This window comes from Uloborus diversus, chromosome 5 (assembly GCF_026930045.1).
Source record: "Uloborus diversus isolate 005 chromosome 5, Udiv.v.3.1, whole genome shotgun sequence".
Lineage (NCBI taxonomy): Eukaryota > Metazoa > Arthropoda > Arachnida > Araneae > Uloboridae > Uloborus > Uloborus diversus.
The window spans coordinates 95,357,705-95,377,172 of record NC_072735.1 but is presented as its reverse complement, the minus strand read 5'-3'; the positions used below and the strand labels follow the sequence as shown (position 1 = coordinate 95,377,172).

General features: G+C 35.2%; 1 protein-coding gene across 1 annotated transcript in view; it reads left to right on the top strand.

Moving 5' to 3' along the window:
- The first annotated feature begins 9,230 nt into the window (after positions 1 to 9,230).
- The window catches only part of LOC129223027 (DC-STAMP domain-containing protein 2-like), a 119,690-nt gene continuing 109,452 nt past the window's right edge, over positions 9,231 to 19,468 (top strand). Inside the window, exon 1 of the mRNA XM_054857591.1 lies at positions 9,231 to 9,481. Within this exon, the coding sequence (XP_054713566.1) occupies positions 9,231 to 9,481 (251 nt within the window). The remainder of the gene's footprint in view (positions 9,482 to 19,468) is intronic.

Here is a 19,468-nt window from a genome sequence, read left to right as displayed (position 1 = left end):
TCCAAATCTCTCTCTGTCTGTCAGGATCTCTCTCAGTCCGGATCTCTGTGACGCGCGTCGCGCCTAGACCGTTTGGCTGATTTTCATAAAATTTGGCACAAAGTTAGTTTGTAGCATGGGGGTGTGCACCTCGAAGCGATTTTTCGAAAATTCGGTGTATTTCTTTTTCTATTCCAATTTTAAGAACAAAATCATCATAAGATGGACGAGTAAATTACGAAATTATCATAATGTGGAACCGTAACATGGGCACATACAAATTGGTGAGAAAATTCACCATACATGATTCATAAATATGCAGGCGAACCATAAGACTTTTTAATTTTCTATTATGGGCAAAGCCGTGCGTGTACCACTAGTAATGAATAAAAGTGATAAAAATTAGTTTTCTCTGTAAAACTAAGTAAGAAAATGCAATCTTAAAAGAATTTAGGAGATCATAGAATCTGTAATATTAAGATTACATTATTAAAGGCTGCCAAAAAGTACGTTTAAAACATTTTTTAATGGAACAAAGTATTCAGTACATTACAGAAAGTCGTGCCAAGCAGCAGTTGAAAACTGAATTGAAAAATAGAGTTTTAAAATTGTGTAATGAAAATTCCTGCCAAGAATCTGATGAGTTTGATGACAGAAACTAGAAGTATTCCTATTCCTATTCAGAGTCACAACTGACTAGAACTGTATTTATGTCGAGGACTGCATACTAAGTGCCTTGCCTTTATTATTTTATATACCGATAGATGGCAGCACCATCACCGGATCGAACAGTTAATGAGAATGTAGAACTAGTCCAGGAGCTAATAGCTACCTGGTGCTAGCACCCCCAGAGGTATCGTTTCACTTGGAGGACATTGAGACCACGAGCATATTTAACGCTCGCCCAGATCGAGGTTCGAACTCAGGACCCTCCGGCCCCGAATCCGACACTCTACCGATCGGGCTACCACGGCCCCAAACTGGAAGTAAAACAAAACTTTACTAAGACTTTCAAGTCAAGACGCACGGTATTTTGAATAAAAAGTGGGAAAAGTGACGAAAGGTATCACTGAAAAAAGAACTTCAGTACCAAATGGTAAAAAAAGCTAACAGAAAAGAATTAATTCTATTTCAAACAAATAACACTATTAGGGTGAAAATTTAAAAAAAAAAAAATCGTTATAGAAATCCCAAATAGTGAAATGGTTTTGGAAAAGAAAATTGGAGGGCCTTTCGCAATATTTTTAATTTAAATTAATTTGAAAAAAGATAAAATAGCCAAGAGTGGCGGGCAGGGATACCCAAAACCAAATTTCTTCCTTTTACACCACCAAAAGGTTAAAAAAACGCCATCAAAGTTGAGTTTTTAGAACTTCTTTTTCGGAAAAAATCCAGTGTAGAACCCCGAACACCCCTTTTTAAAAAAAAATAATATCGAAGACATGACATTCTGAAATTGCATTGTTTTAAATTTAGCCTCGTAAATTCCATAAGAGAGTCCTCGAACGTTGTCTATTCTCCCAAGCGTCATCAACTGCACTTTTAGGGCTTCAGCTTTGAAAAATTTCTAACACATCACTCATAAACCCAAGCACTTGCTCCGCATCATTAGATATCGAGTAAAACTTGTTTAATTTCAAAAAAATTTGGGGAAAAGGAAATTAAATGTTAGAAATTAAATTTTGAAAATTTTCCAGGAGAAAGCTAGGAACTAGAGGTGCGGACATCGATGGCAAAACATCAAGGTTTCTAAACATCGATGTAAGAAATTAAAACATCGATGGTTTTGATACATCGAACCAAAAAAACATGGATGTTTTCAAATATTGATGTTTTAAAACATCGATCTAACAGACTTCAAAAAAAGAGGTTAAGTATTCGTCTGTCTCTTTTTATGTTTTCTTATGTCTGTCCCTTTTATGCCCCCGATCCCGAGCCTTTCCCCTAACATGAATGAAGATCCACTAACTTAACGTTTTTGAAGCTCCATTATCCGAAGGAAAGTTACAAGCCCCGTTCCTTTCCACTACGTCATAAAAGATGGGATGGCTGACAGCTGCGTTTCCAAGACTTCAATTTCGAAAAATTTCTGCAGAGAAGCTCCAATGTCCTTCTTTCCTCATCTTTCAACATCATTGAAAGATCGTCTAAAATTGCGTTTTTGTAACTCCTACATCGAAAAGTTTCGGGGAGGGAGGAGTTCTGAACCTCATGTTTTGTGCTACGTCATTAAAGGTGACCTACAATTGCACTTTTAGGACTTCAATTCCGAAATTTTTTTCGGGGGAAAGCTCCCGAACCCCCTGCTTTTTAACATCGCTAAAGATATCTAAAATTACGTTTTTGAAGCTCTAATAACAAAAAACGATAGGAGAGCATTCCTGAATCTCATCCTTTCCCTTCAAGAAACCAAAGATAGTAAACATTTGTGTTTTAGAAAATATGCCCTTAAATTTCAAAATGGGACCTTCAAGCCTCCCTTCGTTCTTCTTATTAACCATCAAATAGTCTAAAAATGCGTTGTCTCGATTGAGACCCTGTAAACACTCCTATTTATGTGCGAATATTAAACAACTGAAGCAACAAACAAATCCATAACTATCTTCAAATTTTATTTAGAAATGCAATTTCAGTATTTCATTAGGTTCGGTACGAAAATTGGTAAAAAGAGGTGCCATCTTTATACTGCAAGAATTCTTTTATAAGGAAAAAAAAATATAGTTGAGGACCTAAATGGCTACTGAAAATATTTGTCGGGTCCTCGAATCAAAAGTTGAAGGGTTTAATTTGGATAATTGATCCAGAATATTAGTAGAAATTCTTTTCTTTTTTTTTTTTTCAATTTTTTTTCTTGGTACTCGAAACACTTTTAATTTTCATCCTAACTCTTTGAACGATATACATTATTCGAAAAAAAATAAAAAAAAACCAACATCATGCTTTATTTCTCAAACTTTTTTTAAAAATTATTTTCATTAGTACCCCCCTTCCTACTCAATCGTCCCTCCCAACAGGATGGTCTGGATCCGCCACTGTTTGCATGCAGTACATTCTAACTAAATGCTGCAGTAAAATAAGATTAGTTAAATTGATTGTTTTTAAATTACTACTATTAGTACCATCTCTAGCCACAAAACAGATGAGAATTTCTTATACCATTTGCGGCAGTGAAAAGGAAAAGAATGTAAGTGGCAAAATTAAAATTTTGCGATAATCAGTATAAATGGTAGGTGAATTTCTCCTCTGTTTTGAGGCAAGAGATAGTACTAGGAGCCCTGATAGGTGCTGCGATACAGCATGATTTGGGGGAAAAAAAAAAAAAATCATGAAAGCCTGCCTAAGACTGGAACCAAAAACGCGTTTTACTCAAAACTTGAAAATGTCCACTTGCATCCCTTTGATTCTCACTGCCTCATTTGTACATTTAGCCACGGGTGTTTGTGATCGGAAAATTTTGGACTGCCGTTTAAAAAATTTTGGGAGGATAACGCATTCTATAAAACTAAAAAATTATTTTTTTAAAAAAAGAAAAAAACTGAAAAAAAAATTTTTTTTTTTCATTTAAATTTTTTGTAAAAATATGTTGCATTGAAATTCATCCCTCACGTTTTTGTTGTTAAAAAAAAAAAAACGTTTTCATCGGTAGGCACTACAGTGGACGTCGGTTTAATTTAATCAATCGCTTTAATGAATCAAATCGTCAAAAATAGAACAAAATCCATCTTCACTGAATTAGCCACTTTATTGAATCAGCCGCTGTATGAAATCAAAACAGTTTCGAGCAAACGTGATTCATATAATGGGCGGCTACTGCATAAATATCTGCGTGCTACTTATGCTGTGCGCCACTCTAATCCGTCTGAACCTTAAATTTCAATCTGAACGATATTTTTAAATTGATTGTTTTAACTGATTGCAATAAGCTTTCCTTTGGGCAATTATTATTAAAAGAAAGCTTGGACAGAAATTAATTTTATGACCTTTCGCATCTTTTCAGATTACGAACAGATGAGTCCGAACGTAAATTTTTCGGACTGCAGAAATTTTCGATTTCCCGAATAGAACTTCAAGTTTCTCCGAATTATAAAATACGGGTATGTACTCATTAGTACATCTAATGAAAAGGGACATTCGAGGATTTAAAAACTACATTATTGCAATCATGTCTCCAAAATTGCCGAATAAGGAAATTTTTGAGAGGTCGCTGTGACCTCCCATCCAGCTGCCCTTAATGGCGAGGCTCTGTTAAGTTCGATCGGGTCCCCTCTTAAGTTCAGAGCTCAACACAATCGAACGAGACTGCCTAACTGGGCTCCTGTATTTAGGTTTGAAGTAATTTGATAAATTATGCCCTACACATTTTAAATGACTTGCTTTTCAGAGTGACAAACATTTCTTTTCATGTGGCGGATGATTGTTCATTATTTGTTAGTTGCCTCTTGTTCCTATTTCCCGACTGCATTCGTCGGCGTTGATAATTAATAAGGTCTTTTATTTTTCTACTTTTGTATCTATTCAATAACATTTGCTCTGCGTAAATGTCATGCGTACACTGGTTAAACCTGTTAAATTTAATGAAGTTGTACTCCAGAAGTCTCATTTTTTAGTCATATTCTGCCTAGATTTGTTACTTTATTTGTTGTCCTGTAATTCACCGAGAAAGTTTTTCAGGGAATCCGCCTTTTTTTCTCCCTGTTTTGCTTTGCAACTGTTTCTTCATATTTCTGTGTATTAATATCCTTCGATTGTGTTAGTCAAAAACGTCGAACTACAATGACAAAAAAAAAAAAAAAAAAAAAAAAAAAAAAAAAAAAAAAAAAAAAACACAAAGAAGAAAAAAAAAAAAGGTATAATGACGATGCAATTGTCTAGTTAACAAGTTTAATTAAATTTTCAGGATCGCATATTAGTTTAAGTTTAAGAAAATGCATTTCAAGTGTGAAATGCTATTACATCAATAGCCGCTGTAAACTCCAAAATTTTTAATGCAAGCCTGTATGCATTGTCGTACATGTGCAGAATGTCACTTTGTGGCATATGGAGCGCCGTGCTTGTATCAATACTGAGACGATCACAGTGTCGGCTGTGGGTGATGCTGGAGTTGTCGTCTAATGATATCCCATTCGTGCTCTATTGGAGACAGATTTGGTGATCACACAGTGCAAGGTAACATGCCACACTGTAGAGTATGCAGGCTCGGCTCTTGGGGTAGACGATCTAGGCGGCAGCCTAGGGCGATAGATTTTAAGGGTGGCAAATTTACAAATTGAAGAATATTTTTTAAAAGTATGAATATCTATTTCAGCAGCATAAAATTCCCTGCTTCAATGCTAAGAATGTGTACCAGTGTTTGGATATGCAAAACATAGTTCGGAACCTTACAAGAAATTCGATTTAATTTTAGATGCGGAAATTTACGTGATTTAAAAGACTTTTAAAATATTAATATATGTTTCAGTGCCATAAATTGCACTACTTTAATGTTAAAAAAGATAAAAAGATTTAAAGCGTGTACCAGTGATTGGATATGCAAAACACCCAGTTTGGAATTTATCTAGAAACTCATTTTAATGTCAAACAATGAACAATATTTTTTAAATTAATATATTATTATTATTATTATCATTATTATTCAATGGGAGGGGGCAGCACTTGTCAGTATCTCCTAGGGTGGCAGAACTACTAGAGCAGGCCCTGAGAGTATATTGCGTTACAATAGCGGTGTGAGGGCGAACGTTATGCCGTTGGAAAACTCAACCTTGAATGCTGTTCATGAATGGCAGTACACTATAAAATGAATTACCAGAATGACGTACAAATGTGCTGTCAGTTTGTGTGTAACAAATACGAAAATTCTCCTGTTGTCAAAGGAAATTGTTACCCTGACCATAACTCCAGGTGTAGGTCCAGCGTGTTAGGCAATTTGGTTGCTGGCGTTCCTTTGGCATTTCTCTGACAAATACATTCCCATGACTGGTACAAAACCTGCTTTCCTTCGAAAACACAGTAGATCTCAATTTTGTCCTCCCATGAGCTCCAATTTGACACTATTGGCGTCGCAAACGGCAACGGTCTGAGTAGGGTACACGCAACAGGGCGCTTGGCTTAGAGCTGTCCTTGAAGTAACCGATTTCTAACATTCTCAGTCATTGTGTCACTGTGGGACTGTGGTACCATCTGCAGGTCGAATTTCTGCCGCAAACGCAGTACAATGCACCACAGTCAACAGTGGTTTTCTCTCTCAGTAGTGCCACGTTGTCGCCCGGAACCCGGTTTTCTTTGACGCTGCATACCATCTCAACCACTGCTTCCAACAATTATGTACAGTGGATGCATTCCGACAAGGAGGGATCCAGGAATCCTTCAAGGGACGGATGAAGTTGCATTTTTAGAGCTTCAATTCTGGAAAAATTACCAAGTCTCCCCTAACATAATCCAACATCGTTTAAAATTGTATTTTTTGAACTGCAGTTTTGAAAATTAGCAGCGGAAAGAGCTTGAACCTCATTCCTTCCTAAGATGGTTTAAAATCGCGTTTTTAAGACTTCAAGTTTGAAATACTCCGAAAATTTTCCGGTTGAGAGTTCCCTTAAATTCTTTGCAGATTGGCTAAAACATGTTTTTGGAACATTAATGTAGAAAAATTGCCTGTAGACTCCTTCAAGGGTGAGGTGATCGCCCCCATCACCTATCCCTTGTATCCGTCCTTGTATTCCGACCAAGTATTTTTTGCAATATCATGGGAAGAAAATCCATTCTCGAAGTCCTGTTACAAGACCACAGTGGCGTAAGTTGGGGCAAAGCGAACCTGTCAGCTTTGCGGATGCTACGATCGAAGATCCTAATCGCAGTCATTGACGTAATATGATGCAAATCTATATTTCTGTAACTAAAACTAAATCTATATTTCTAAACTAAATCTATATTTTATTCATGATCACACATAAGGTTACGCACGCTGCTAGGGCTTTAACCCCCGACACACAAATAAAGAAGGGGGTCATAAGTTTGACGTGTCTGTGTATCTGTGTAATGTATATCTCTGCATCTGTTTGTCTGTCTGTGGCACTCTAGCGTCTAAATGGATGAACTGATTTTGAAAAAAAAATTTTGTTCGAAAGGATAGTGGATCGAGAGTGTTCTTAGCTAGGTTACGTTTTTGAATGACATTAATTAGCGAAGATATTAATTAAAAGCCTCTAAAAGGTTTTTCGCGATTTTTGCAGTGTAAACACATTTGAAACTTTAAAAATTTAGGTCCAAAATAAAGAATATTTTTTTCTGCGTCTGATAAAATGCGTTTGGAACTTCCATGTAATATAGAATTCGAATTATAACGCTTTCTAAAGCTGATTTTAAATACGGCTAAGTCTTTTTTCAAGCGATTGCTAACCGAATGGGGTCGTTTCCAAAATTTTAAAAGTATTTTTTTCTGAAAGAGCATAATTAAAAACATAGGATCTGACCATTTTTTAAATAATTTGCTTAAGTTTAATATTTTTTAAAAATTACTTAAATCGGTGCGCTTTCATTCTTTACGCTTCTGCCGATGACATCACAAATGATGAAATGTCATTCAGTGTTGCCTAGAGTCAATAGTGTAGTGTTAGTCGAGTCACTAGTGTTGACTCTATTGCGGTGCTGCTCCAACTAAGGCCCCTATATATACGAGCCGACGCATCAGCTTAAGATCAGCCTTTTTGGATCGGAGCGCGAGTTTGATTGGTTGTCTTTTCTGGCGAGTTATCTCATTGGTGATTGCTCACTGTAAGCAATTATTAGCGGCACACGTGAATTGTTTATAAAATAAAATATTATTTTCTGCAAATTTGGCGAAATCCGAAACTTTGTTGTGGTAACCCAAGCAGTGCAACAATGAAAAATCCGATCCAAAATGGCTAAACTTAAGCTGATGCGTCGGCCTATCTATATAGCGGCTCTAGCTCCAACTATAGTCAAGGTCAATATCTTATTGTAAAATGTTGCCAAAAAAAAATGATGCTGAAATTTGAAATTAAATGGTAAATTTTTAAACAGAAGAAGCTGTTAAAAAAAAGTAAAAGTTCATTGAAAATGAAAATTAAATGGTCAAGTAATTTAGTTTAGCCATACAAAAGCCATTAGCTAACATGAAAAGCTTTATTAAAATGTAAAACTAATGCATTTTGCGAAACAAAAATGGAAACAGCATTGTGCTGTTTTAACAATGGGAAATTTTTTCGCCAATTTGGCATGTTTCACCTTAAATTGCCCCCTCCCCCCATAATTTAGCCAGTTCCTGTTATGAGAAGCTGATAGCAATTTAATAACTTCTTGGTATTTATTGCTAGAAATCAAGCTCAAACTGTTTAGATTTGACTTGACCTGAACAGGTAATGTTGCTCAGTAGTTTTCAAAATTTTTAGCCAGTAATATGTTGATTTTTTTAAACTAAATTTTACGCATTTATCCGATGCAGTATTGTCCAACCTTTTTCTATCCGAGAGCTGCACCTCATATTAAAATAATTCTTGCGGACCAGAGCATATATACAATTTTAAAATATTTATAATTTTAGAAATAACATGGGAGATTGGAAAAGCAGAGAATTTCAAACCAGTTTTTATTGTTATCAATTACTTGATGCTTATACCGTGGACGACGGTTAATTGAATCAGTGGTCAATTGAATCAACCACTTTATTGAATCAAATGGTCGAAAAACAGAGCTAAATCCAGCTTTATTGAATTTGCCACTTTATTGAATCAGCCTCTTTTTTGAATCAAAATATTTAGAATAAACGTGATTCATACAAGCGGCGGCCACTGTACTATTGAATGCATCTGCGTTTCAGATATACTTGTATCTGAATATTTGACTCCAAGTTAGTGATATTGTCTCCAATCGTGTTGGGGAACTATCAACATAGCACATCAGAGGGTAAGGGGCAGGTTCCTCAAATTTGGCGAAAAAAATTATTTTTCGAGTCTGGTTTCAAATTGGCGCTGTTGTCTATATTTAGAGTCATCCATTAAATCACGTTAAAATTGACGGTATTGGGAAAATTAATCTCTTTTCAACGCGTTTTTGTATCTACAAATTAGGGGTTAAAATATTTAAAGTGTTTTCTTACTTACTCCAAGTACACGTACCCATTTTTTGAAGTTAAAAAAAAAACATGGATTTTTTAATAGATGTAACAGTGAGTAGTGTGGTGTTCACATTAGATTGTTTCTCTTTCGTTTAGCTGACTTTTGGTTTAAGAAAGAAAAATGCCAGGTCCATTACTAGTACTTAAAGCTTTCAAGCTGAAGAGGGCAGCCAATAGGCTAATGCTAGCTAAAGAGAATGCCCTACGAAGACACAGAGGGGAAAGAGAACGATACCCTTTTTACGAAGAGTGTTGGACTTGGATGGTTGACTGCGTCAAAAATAATTTCTGCAAAGCTTTTTGTCCTTGTTGCTTGGCTCGAAAGAAGAAAAAGGGACCTGGACCCGAAAACTATTCAGAAAACTTTTTGAGGTAGGTTAATTGAAATACCGTCGAATGGGCTGACTTTGTGTCTGCATTAGTTAGATTGTGCTACATTGCTATAATACGAGGTGAAATGCTGTTTTCATAACCAATGGTCTGTGTGAAATGTGCTACACTTTGTTTTATCGTTCGCGTACCTAAATTTAACCATTTTTTGGTATTATAATGCGACATAATTTCACCCCTTGGTGGCCCGAAGTTACCCCATTCGACGGTTGCTCATTGAATTGAGGCAGTGAGAAGCAAAGGGATGCAACTCCCAAAATCAAAAATTTTGAGAGATTGAGTGCAAATGGGAGAATCTTTCCTTTGTTTTATGACAAGAGATGATAATAGAAGCTCTGATGAGTGTTGCTATCTAGCATGATGCAGAAGAAAATTTCAATAAAAGTCTACCTAAGATCTGAACTTTAAACGCATTTTACTCGAAACTTTAAAAAGTCCACTCTGCTTCTCATAGTCTCAATTACGGTTTTGATTACATATGCCTTTTTTCGTTCTCTCTCTCGCACTTTTACGACAGATTATTTTGCATCTAAACGTTAAGGATTTACAGAGGCGGTTCTAGAGCTGATACTTTCGAGAACGGGATTATGAAGTGACTACGGATTGCAATACCGGACCAAAAATTCACTACCGGTATACGGTATTTTTTAGAACCCGATACCAGAATACCGGTATTGGAAATTTCACAAAAAAAAAAAGGTCAAAAAAATATGTTTTCGGTACCACATTTCATAATTTTGTGCAAAAATTGTATTATTTACTAGAGGACCCGACAGATGACTGCAAGATTCCGTTACAAGATACATACATACATACATACAGGTGAAGCTAATAAAAGCGTGTTAAAAACAAGTCATATCAACAATAATTATTTCACAGTTAAAACCATAACTACGGAGTCGGAGTCAAATCTCATTCTGGGATAAAGGAGTCGGAGACGAATTTCCAACAATCGGAGTCAGTCATTTGTCCTCCTTGTATAAATTTTTGCCAAAACTACGAAGTCAGAGTCGAAGTCGGGGAGTCGGAGTCCGATTAATTGTCGGGCACGAAAGTCGGATTCGGAGTCAGGTTCCCCTTAAATTCTCGGAGTCGGAGTCTGGAGTTTGGCGTCACGAGCTATTTCCAATAAAATTTGTTTGAAAAAAATCCGCCTTCAAGTACGGAATCTACATTGACTTTCAGTTTCCCCCTAGGTGCTAATGTTAAGGGATTTGAACTGTTCAAAATTGAACGAAAAATTGTTCAAATCAAAAAGATATTTTACATACAAGTTTTTCATTAAAAGCTTTTTCCTACAAAGTTTGTTTGAAGCAAATTCGCCTCACAGTTCGGAATTGCCTTGAATTTCCCCGTAGGCGCTAATGTTAAGTTTTTTTGAACTGTTCAAAATTGAACAAAAAATAGTTCAAATCAAAAAGTGAAATATGATAATGAGGTGTCCTCGCCGAGATCTTTCGAACAAAAAAAATTTTGTTCAAATCGGACTATTCATTCAAAAGTTATTAGGGGGGGAGGGACAGACAGACAGACCGACAGACCTACAGACATTTTTTCCCATCTCAATACCGTACTTTCCAATTTTTAATTTTTCAATATTTATTTAATTACTTTATTTATTTTTGACCTTTTTTTGTTTTTAGCGATATTTTTAAGATGCATTAAGCCTTCTTTCATGCTTTTTTCTTCTTTTTCTGACTTTTACTGGGAAAGTAGGCTAAAATCCAAAAACTATTCTTTGCAATTAAAAATCTTTCGCCAAATAACCAAAATGTACAATAAATTACACTAACAGTAGCTTTAAAATGCGTAAACAAATCATCACGCAACTCTATTATTTATGGCCAAAGTCGCCAAGCCACCACGTTCCTGTAATCCAGCCGATCAGTGAGCGAAGCTAACTCCGACCGATTACCAGTCTGATCTTGGGGATATTTCGATAATTGGGAATTAAATTGCGATTTTTCTTCCTTGGCGTCAATTTTTGGCTCCAGTGCCTGCGCGAGAGGTATTTTTCGTTGCAATTCTTAACAAAGAGAACCCAAACATCTATTCACATATAGGGTTACTATAAATTAGCAGGGTTACCAAAATAAAACTATTTATATTAAAAATGAGACGAACGCGCCAGATTCCCAATTATCGAAATATTCCCCGATCTTTTCAACGACAAATTTTAAAACATCATATATTGCCTAATTTGTTCTTTCCACCAAAGATAAAGATCATCAGATTGTACAGAACTACCCTCTTGTAATGTATCTGGACGAAAATAAAATTTGTTTCGTCTTTAAATTCCACCATCTTTTCCTTTTGAAATGTACTGATTAGTTTGACAATCCTTAAAGTATTTTTGATATTGGTGCCAACTCTCAGATGGATTTCAGCCGAGAAACAAATGTTACTAGGTATACGGCACTTTCCGATCATTTGGTTAGGAAAACTGGTCTGGCGCGGTCGTTTCATTTTTGGTGTAAATAATTTTATTTTGGTAACCCTGATGATTTATAGTAACCCTATGTGAATAGACGTTTCCGATCTCTTTGTTTTGATTTGCAAAGAAAAATACCTCTCGTTCAGGCGCTGGAGCCAAAAACTGACGCCACTCAAGAAAGATCGCCAAATTCCCAATTATCGAAATATCCCCCCTGTGCAAAAAAATTAAACAAAATCCGTTGAATTAAAGAAAAACAAATTACATCAAAATTACGGAACTACTTTGATATACCCCCCTAAATCGTAAATTTGGCGACTTTTTTTTCTCGCCAAGCATTATACCTGTACAAAAAATGGTACAAAATACAAGAAAATACTAAATTTGGCAACAGCAAAAACCTAAAAGCTGGAAAAAACCTAAATTGTCAACACCTAAATAAGAAACAGCAACCCTAAATAGTTCTTAGGGAGTGCCAGTTTTGGCGCGTAATTTTGGGGGGGGGGGGTTATATCAAAGTTATACCAAAATTACATTTGCAGTAGCTTTCAAATGTAAAAAACTCCATAATTCATCGCCAAATTCGCCAAGCGACTTTCTAATTAAAAATAAAAATCAATTAACATACGCACAATGAATCTTTATACATAAAGGGCTAATCTCTGTCCGGATGTCCGGGGTAAACTTCAAAACTACTGGAGGGATTTTAACCATTTTTTCACCATAGATATCTACATAATCGGGGAACAACTTAGGCTATAATTTATCGCTAAAAAACTTATTCTAAAAACGTCGTGATCGAAAACAGTAAATGTCATGTAATTTCCACATCAAATGATTAAAGACTAAACCCATTGTTTCGAACATTCGTTGCCTAACAACAGCAATATTAAAAGTAATCATAATTAGGGCTCGACCGATGGCATTTTTTGGCCGATGGGCCGATGCCGATTGTTCAAAGATGACCGATGGCCGATGGCCGATTGTTTTCCTCCAAATGGCCGATTGCCGATGGCCGATGGCCGATGCCGTTGGCCGGTGGCAAAAAAAAAAATCTAACAGAAATAAATTGATAAGATTGTCAGAGATTTAAAGGATCATTGATTCATTTCACTTTACTTCCTTTCTACGAATAAGGAATTGTAATCACAAAAAAAAAAAAAAATCAGATTTCGACCTAAATTTTTATTTTACGATCACCCAATTTAAACTTCACAAGTTTTTTCGGCATGCAATGTACCTAAGAACATATAGATGACCGAAATATCTATTTTGAACGCCTCCTTAGTTAATTATCGCAAATTCTCTTGTGATGGCTTCATGCGCGTAAACTTGCGTCACTCAAAAACGTTATGAAATAGTAAGTTGGGGCCGTGGTAGCCCGATCGGTAGAGTGTCGGATTCGGGGCAGGAGGGTCCCGAGTTCGAACCTCGATGGTCGAAGATCCACCGTCGTCATTAAAGGGGACTGGTCGACTGGGGTTAAATATGCTCGTGGTCTCAATGTCCTCCAAGTGAAACGATATCTCTGGGGGTGCTAGCACCAGGTAGCTATTAGCTCCTGGTCTAGTTCTAAATTCTCATTAACTGTTCGATCCGGTGATGGTGCTGCCATCTATCGGTATAAAAAAATAATGGAGGCAAGGCACTTAGTATGCAGTCCTCGACATAAAACAGTTGTAGTCAGTTGTGACTCGGAATCGGAAATAGTAAGTTGAAAACTCATACGTACGTAGTATCATCTAAAAGTTTGAGGACAAGTTGTTTAAAACCTTACCCTGAATAGTTCACATTACCGAAGTACATCTATCTACAAAATACTCACCTTGAACGACTATGCACTTCTGCCAACGTTGATGTGACAAACAAATAACATAACGTTTCGTCGGACTTAGCTCCGTGTGACTTTTACCTGTTCCCAGCAAAAAAAAAACATTTGCATGGACGCCACTTCTTCTATCAGGAGAAGATAAAGCTGCATCACAGAAGGTAGCGAAAAATGGCTTCCAGAAGTGTTTCCAAGAGTTATATGAAAACTGGCAAAAGTGCATAGTCTCTCAAGGTGCCCTTTTGAAGATGGATGTGCTTAGGTAATGTGAACTATTTTGGGTAAGGTTTTATACAGCTTGTCCCCCGAACTTTTGGATCGTGCTACGTACAATCTGTATAGGGTGTAGTTATGCTTCTCCTTTTTTGACTGCTGTATGATGGAAGAGAAAAAACAACATCAAAAATAAATAAATTAATTAATTAATAAATAAAATAAAATAAAAATAAGGGAAGAAAAACAAAGAGACTGTTTAATAACCAATTGGCTTTTTTTTTTAATTGAACATATAACTAAGATTTCAGTAATATTGTAATAATGTAAGGATTTAGGTACACTAAACATCGTTAAAAACATTAAATTATGTTGTTTAATCATTCAAAAAAATTAAGAATAAAACTATGAAACCGTCAACAAATTACGCAATTAAAGTGGAAAGATTGCACGTAGACATTTTTAGTCATCAAATTAAACAAAAAAGGGAACAGATAAATTATAATATTAAATCATAATAAGAATATTTTTATACTTATTTAAAACTAGCATTCCCGTACCCAGCATTGCTCGGGTAATGGAATTAGAAGAGGTTAATAGTGCTTGGTGCACCTAGTTTCGAAAATCCCCTATAATAATTACTTATTACCTATAACTTTTTCTAATTTGGGGAGGATCCCGTGGCCCCTGGACTCCTTATATATATGCCCTTGTCCTTAACCGATCTTTAACTGTTACTAACGATCCTTTTAAAGTATTGATTATCTTTGCAAACACAGGCCATCCACATTTTATTGTTATACCTATGTTTAAGCAAGAACTTCTTTGTATACAACATTTTTCGTTTTTTTTTCTGGTGCTAAAATTATTAAGCTGCTTGATAAACTGACTTTGGAGCAAGCTACATAACATAGGCCGTGTGAAAAAAAGTCTTCTCTTAAATCGATCCCTGCTACTTTTAATGTCGATCCTTGTGACTTATTAATGGTTATTGCAAAGCAAACTTTAACAGGAAACTGCACTCTTCTAAATTCAAAAGGATAGTCCGCCTGTGATGATGTTCTTAAAAACTTTGTTTCTAGTTTTGAAAAACCGAAAGCAAAAGACAGAAACATTATGATTTGACTTGAGAAAAGCCTCGAAGAATCACGTGAGAAACAAAAACAATATCAAATTTATAGTTCGCTACGACCAAAAGTTGAGATGAAGTACTGAATAATGATTTGAATGGAGGAAAGAGTTCGAAAATAAGGGATTTGAATTTCAATGACAGGTTTTAATTTCGCAGAAATTAAGGGGTTTTAATTAATTTCTCCCGAACTAATTGAGATTTTGAAAAATCCTTTCTTAGTGGTTATTTTCGTAATCATGCGGACATGTCTGTCAAATTTCAAGTCTGAAGCTTCAGCGGTTTCGGCTGTGCGTTGATATATATATATATATATATATATATATATATATATATATATATATATATATATATATATATATATATATATATGTTATCTCAGGACATTGATTTTTATATATTAAGATTTATGAAAGGAAAAATTTGCATTTTTCATAAAAGCTATAACCGTGACATAAATTTTGCGAAAAAAAAGAAATAGCCATGAAAAGAGCGAGGTTCTTAAAACGCAGCCACAATAAACAAACTCAATATTTACATCAAGTTAATAACTGAACACATATACTACTTGATCTGATGTTTTCACACGTAATATTGAACAATTTGATTGTTTAATCTTTTATGAAGCACTAGCAAAAATACCCGGCGTTGCCTGGGTCAGTAATAATTATTAGAAAAAATCGTTACTTGCTTTTGTTTTCTGTTTTGAGTGAAAGAATTCAAAACACATCTTTTTGACGTGATTAAAAATCGAGTTTCTTCCTTACCCATAAAACTAAAATAGCAATAAGTATAAAGAACAAAGTAGTATTGATTTAGAAACGAATGCACTATATTTAAGCATATACAAATTTAAAAAACATGAAATTAATCTTCTCATATTTAAAAAGATTAATTTGTTGATACTTTTTTTTAAACATGGAGTCTAAAACCTTCTCTATATGGCTAATGAAGTACGAAGTGATTAAAAAAAAGTAGCTGCGCTCGTAATCCCCTTATACTTGCTTTAGTTATTTCGGGAAATTTCAATCATTGTGGCTCTTGGTGCGATTTTACCGAATTTGCGAAAGTCGTTTCGGGTTACCTTCGATGATGCTCCCCCATTCTTTCCTTACTTTGTAAAACGATATGATATTAATTTTCGTTACAGAGATGTCGTCGCCAGATGCTGAGATATTTTTGGTCACCATAAAATGGCGCTAAACAGTTTCATCCGAAATGTTACCAAAATAAGTAATACAATTTGGTGATTGTTTGAAATTGTGCAAAAAGGAAAATTAATGAAAGTTTTTGTGCTGCTTATGGATTTGCCTAATTTAGTTGCTGGATTATTTAACACAGTAAAAAAGTCACACAGTCTTTTGAAAATTCTTTGATTGGCGATATTTTGTTTACATGGTGAAAGCTGAGAAACATTATGACGTAGTCTTCGGCTTCAAAAACAGCAACGTTGAAAAAACTGCCAAATGCATCAGCTACGGAAATCTTTCTGCAAAAATTTTGGCGATCTGCTGGTTGTTTGGATAATGAGTAAGTGTTCAATCAGCATAAATAATAATAAAAACCATTAATTACATTAAAGTTCCGTTTAAGTGGAAAATCATCAGCCAAATCATGTATTATTTGCCAATCTTGTGCAAAAATCTTACTTCAAGATTTGACTTGAGAAAAGCCTTGAACAGTCACGAAAAGCAAAGATAGTCAACAATACAACAATTGCCGCTATCGACAGGGAGTTGAGATGATACACTAAATACTGTATTGAGTTGAGGAAAGCCTTCGAACATGGATCTAAAAAGCTCATAACTCGTTTTTTATTCTACCTAGAAATTTCGAACAGGTGCCATCTTCAGCAGAAAAATCAGAGCTTTCGATGGACATATAATGTAAATATGTGCAAGTATTTTTTCATCCCAATATTAGAGAATTTATACAAAAATTGTGTTTTATTGCCCCCCTAAGGGGGTTTTGCCCCACATAACGGGACGAAAACTACCCTATGTGTTATTCTGATGCATAAGCTATATTATTGTAAAGTTTCATCAAAATCCGTTCAGTAGTTTTTGCGTGAAAGAGTAACAAACATCCATACATCCATCCATACATCCATACATACATCCATACAGACAAACTTTCGCATATATAATATTAGTAAGATTACAAACAAGTTCAAATTAAATTTTGAAATTAAACAATAATTTTTGAAATTTAAAAAATTGCATAATAGAAAATCCTTGAAACTTTTCTATAACATATTATTAAAAATATGATGAAAACGAAAGTAACTTATTCATTTATTTTATATATTTATATAAAAAACTAGTTACTTACAACAGAAAAAAAAATCGATCGCTATTAATGATGCAAAAAAGATGGCGCATTACGAAATATAGGTGAAATAAGTATAAGAAATACGCAAAATGATATTTCTTGACCAAAATAAATAATCGCTAAATATTTAAGAAGTGCTTGAAACGACGAGGGTGGGTTAGGGGGGGGGGGGTCACCCTCTGATTTTGGAGTGACTCACAACATTAAACTTCGGTCTCATTTTTTTAGTACAGAACCGCTATCACCAACGCCTCGGAAGAGTTTTTGAATCTACTTCAGCACTTTCGAAGAAAAAATTCAAAAGTCCCTTTGGTTTCCGAATTATGTTTCCATTCAAAACGTCTTTAATCAATTTCTGACAACAATAGAAAAAGCTTGAAAAAAAGATCTCTAATTTTATGAATGGTGTTAGTTTTAAACAACTCAGTAGTACAACTAGAGTTTAATTTCAGAAATTGTTCGATTTGAAGGAGGGGCACGCAAGTGTTCTCGGAAATACAAAAAATAATCGTAAAAAATAAAGTTCAAAATAATAATAAACATTGAGCAGAAAAACCCTGTTAAAACTTGCACCCGAGTAGGTTTTGACGTGCAGTGGCGGATTTAAAATATAGCAAATGTTGCGATTGCGCGAGAGGCCCCATAACCATAAGGGAACCGTAGGAGTTACAAAAATGCTTATGATGAATGTTTTACAACTTCTGTGCTAGAGAAATAGGGCCCCAAAATGTATTTCGACGGGCCTCAAACGTGTAGCTCCGCCGAAGCAATACAGAAAAGACTGCATTACTGTGATTCATATTACAAATATCGAAAAAATTAAAAATTACCGTCGTTTCAAGTGGAATCTAACAAAATGAAACAAAACCGGTTTCGCCATCTCATATTTGTTTCCATGGTCTCCAATTCGGCAATATATCGCCGAATGATTGTCAGTCTGAGACGCTATATTAGTTTTGCATTGAAATAAGTAATTAATAGCCACAAAAAATGAGTAAATAGGCTTTTTAGAACCCCCGATCGAAAACAAAAAGTGAAGTGCACAACTGGAACGTACGCACACCCCACTAGCGAAAATTTAGCCTTCTACAGTTTAGCATTTTTGAGTTATGAATTTTGAGAGATACATACGTACATCCAGCCGCAAGAAACAACGCAACAATTAACTTATTTGGTACCTGAATGCTGTATAAAAAACTCTTTCAGGCGTGACTAAAATAGAAATTCATACTGAAATTTAAGTAAACAATTTTATATGAAAACAATAACTCCCTTTACTTTGTATTAAAAAGTAAAACAACAAAGGTCCTTTTTTTTTTTTCAAAAACATCGGCCAATTCCATCGGCTTTTCGATGTTTTTTAAGGCCGATGGGCCGATGTTTCCTGCAAGTTAGCATCGGCCGCCGATGCCGATGCCGATGGCTAAATTGTTGAACCATCGGCGCCGATGCATCGGCCTGGCCGATGCATCGGTCGAGTCCTAATCATAATGTAAATTTTGAATCAAGGCCTCTCTGGAGCAAGCATGACATTGCTTTCCTAGGAATTGCATCCTCATCTTTATACATAAAGGGCTACTTCTGTCCGGATGTCCGTGGTAAACTTCAAAACTACTGGACGGATTTTAACCATTTTTTCACCATTGATAGCTACATTATCAGGGAACAACTTAGGCTATAATTTATTGCTAAGAATCTTAGTTTAAAAACAGCGTGATCGAAAACTGTGAATGTCATGTAATTTCCACATCAAATGATTAAAGATTAAACCCATTGTTTCGAAAATTCGTTGCCCAATAACAGCAACATTCAAAGTAATCATAATGTAAATTTTGAATCAAGGCTTCTCCGGAGCAAACATGAGTCTAAAGTCATTTAAACATTTGGAAACTCACTTTTTGCACACTTAGGTAAACATAGTAGAGTGCATTTTTTTTTTTTTTTTTTTTTTTTTTTTTTTTTTTTTTTTTTTTGCGGGTGTGTACTATTTAAGTAAATAAAGCGCACAGTTTTTTTAGTGATCTTTGTTTTTGT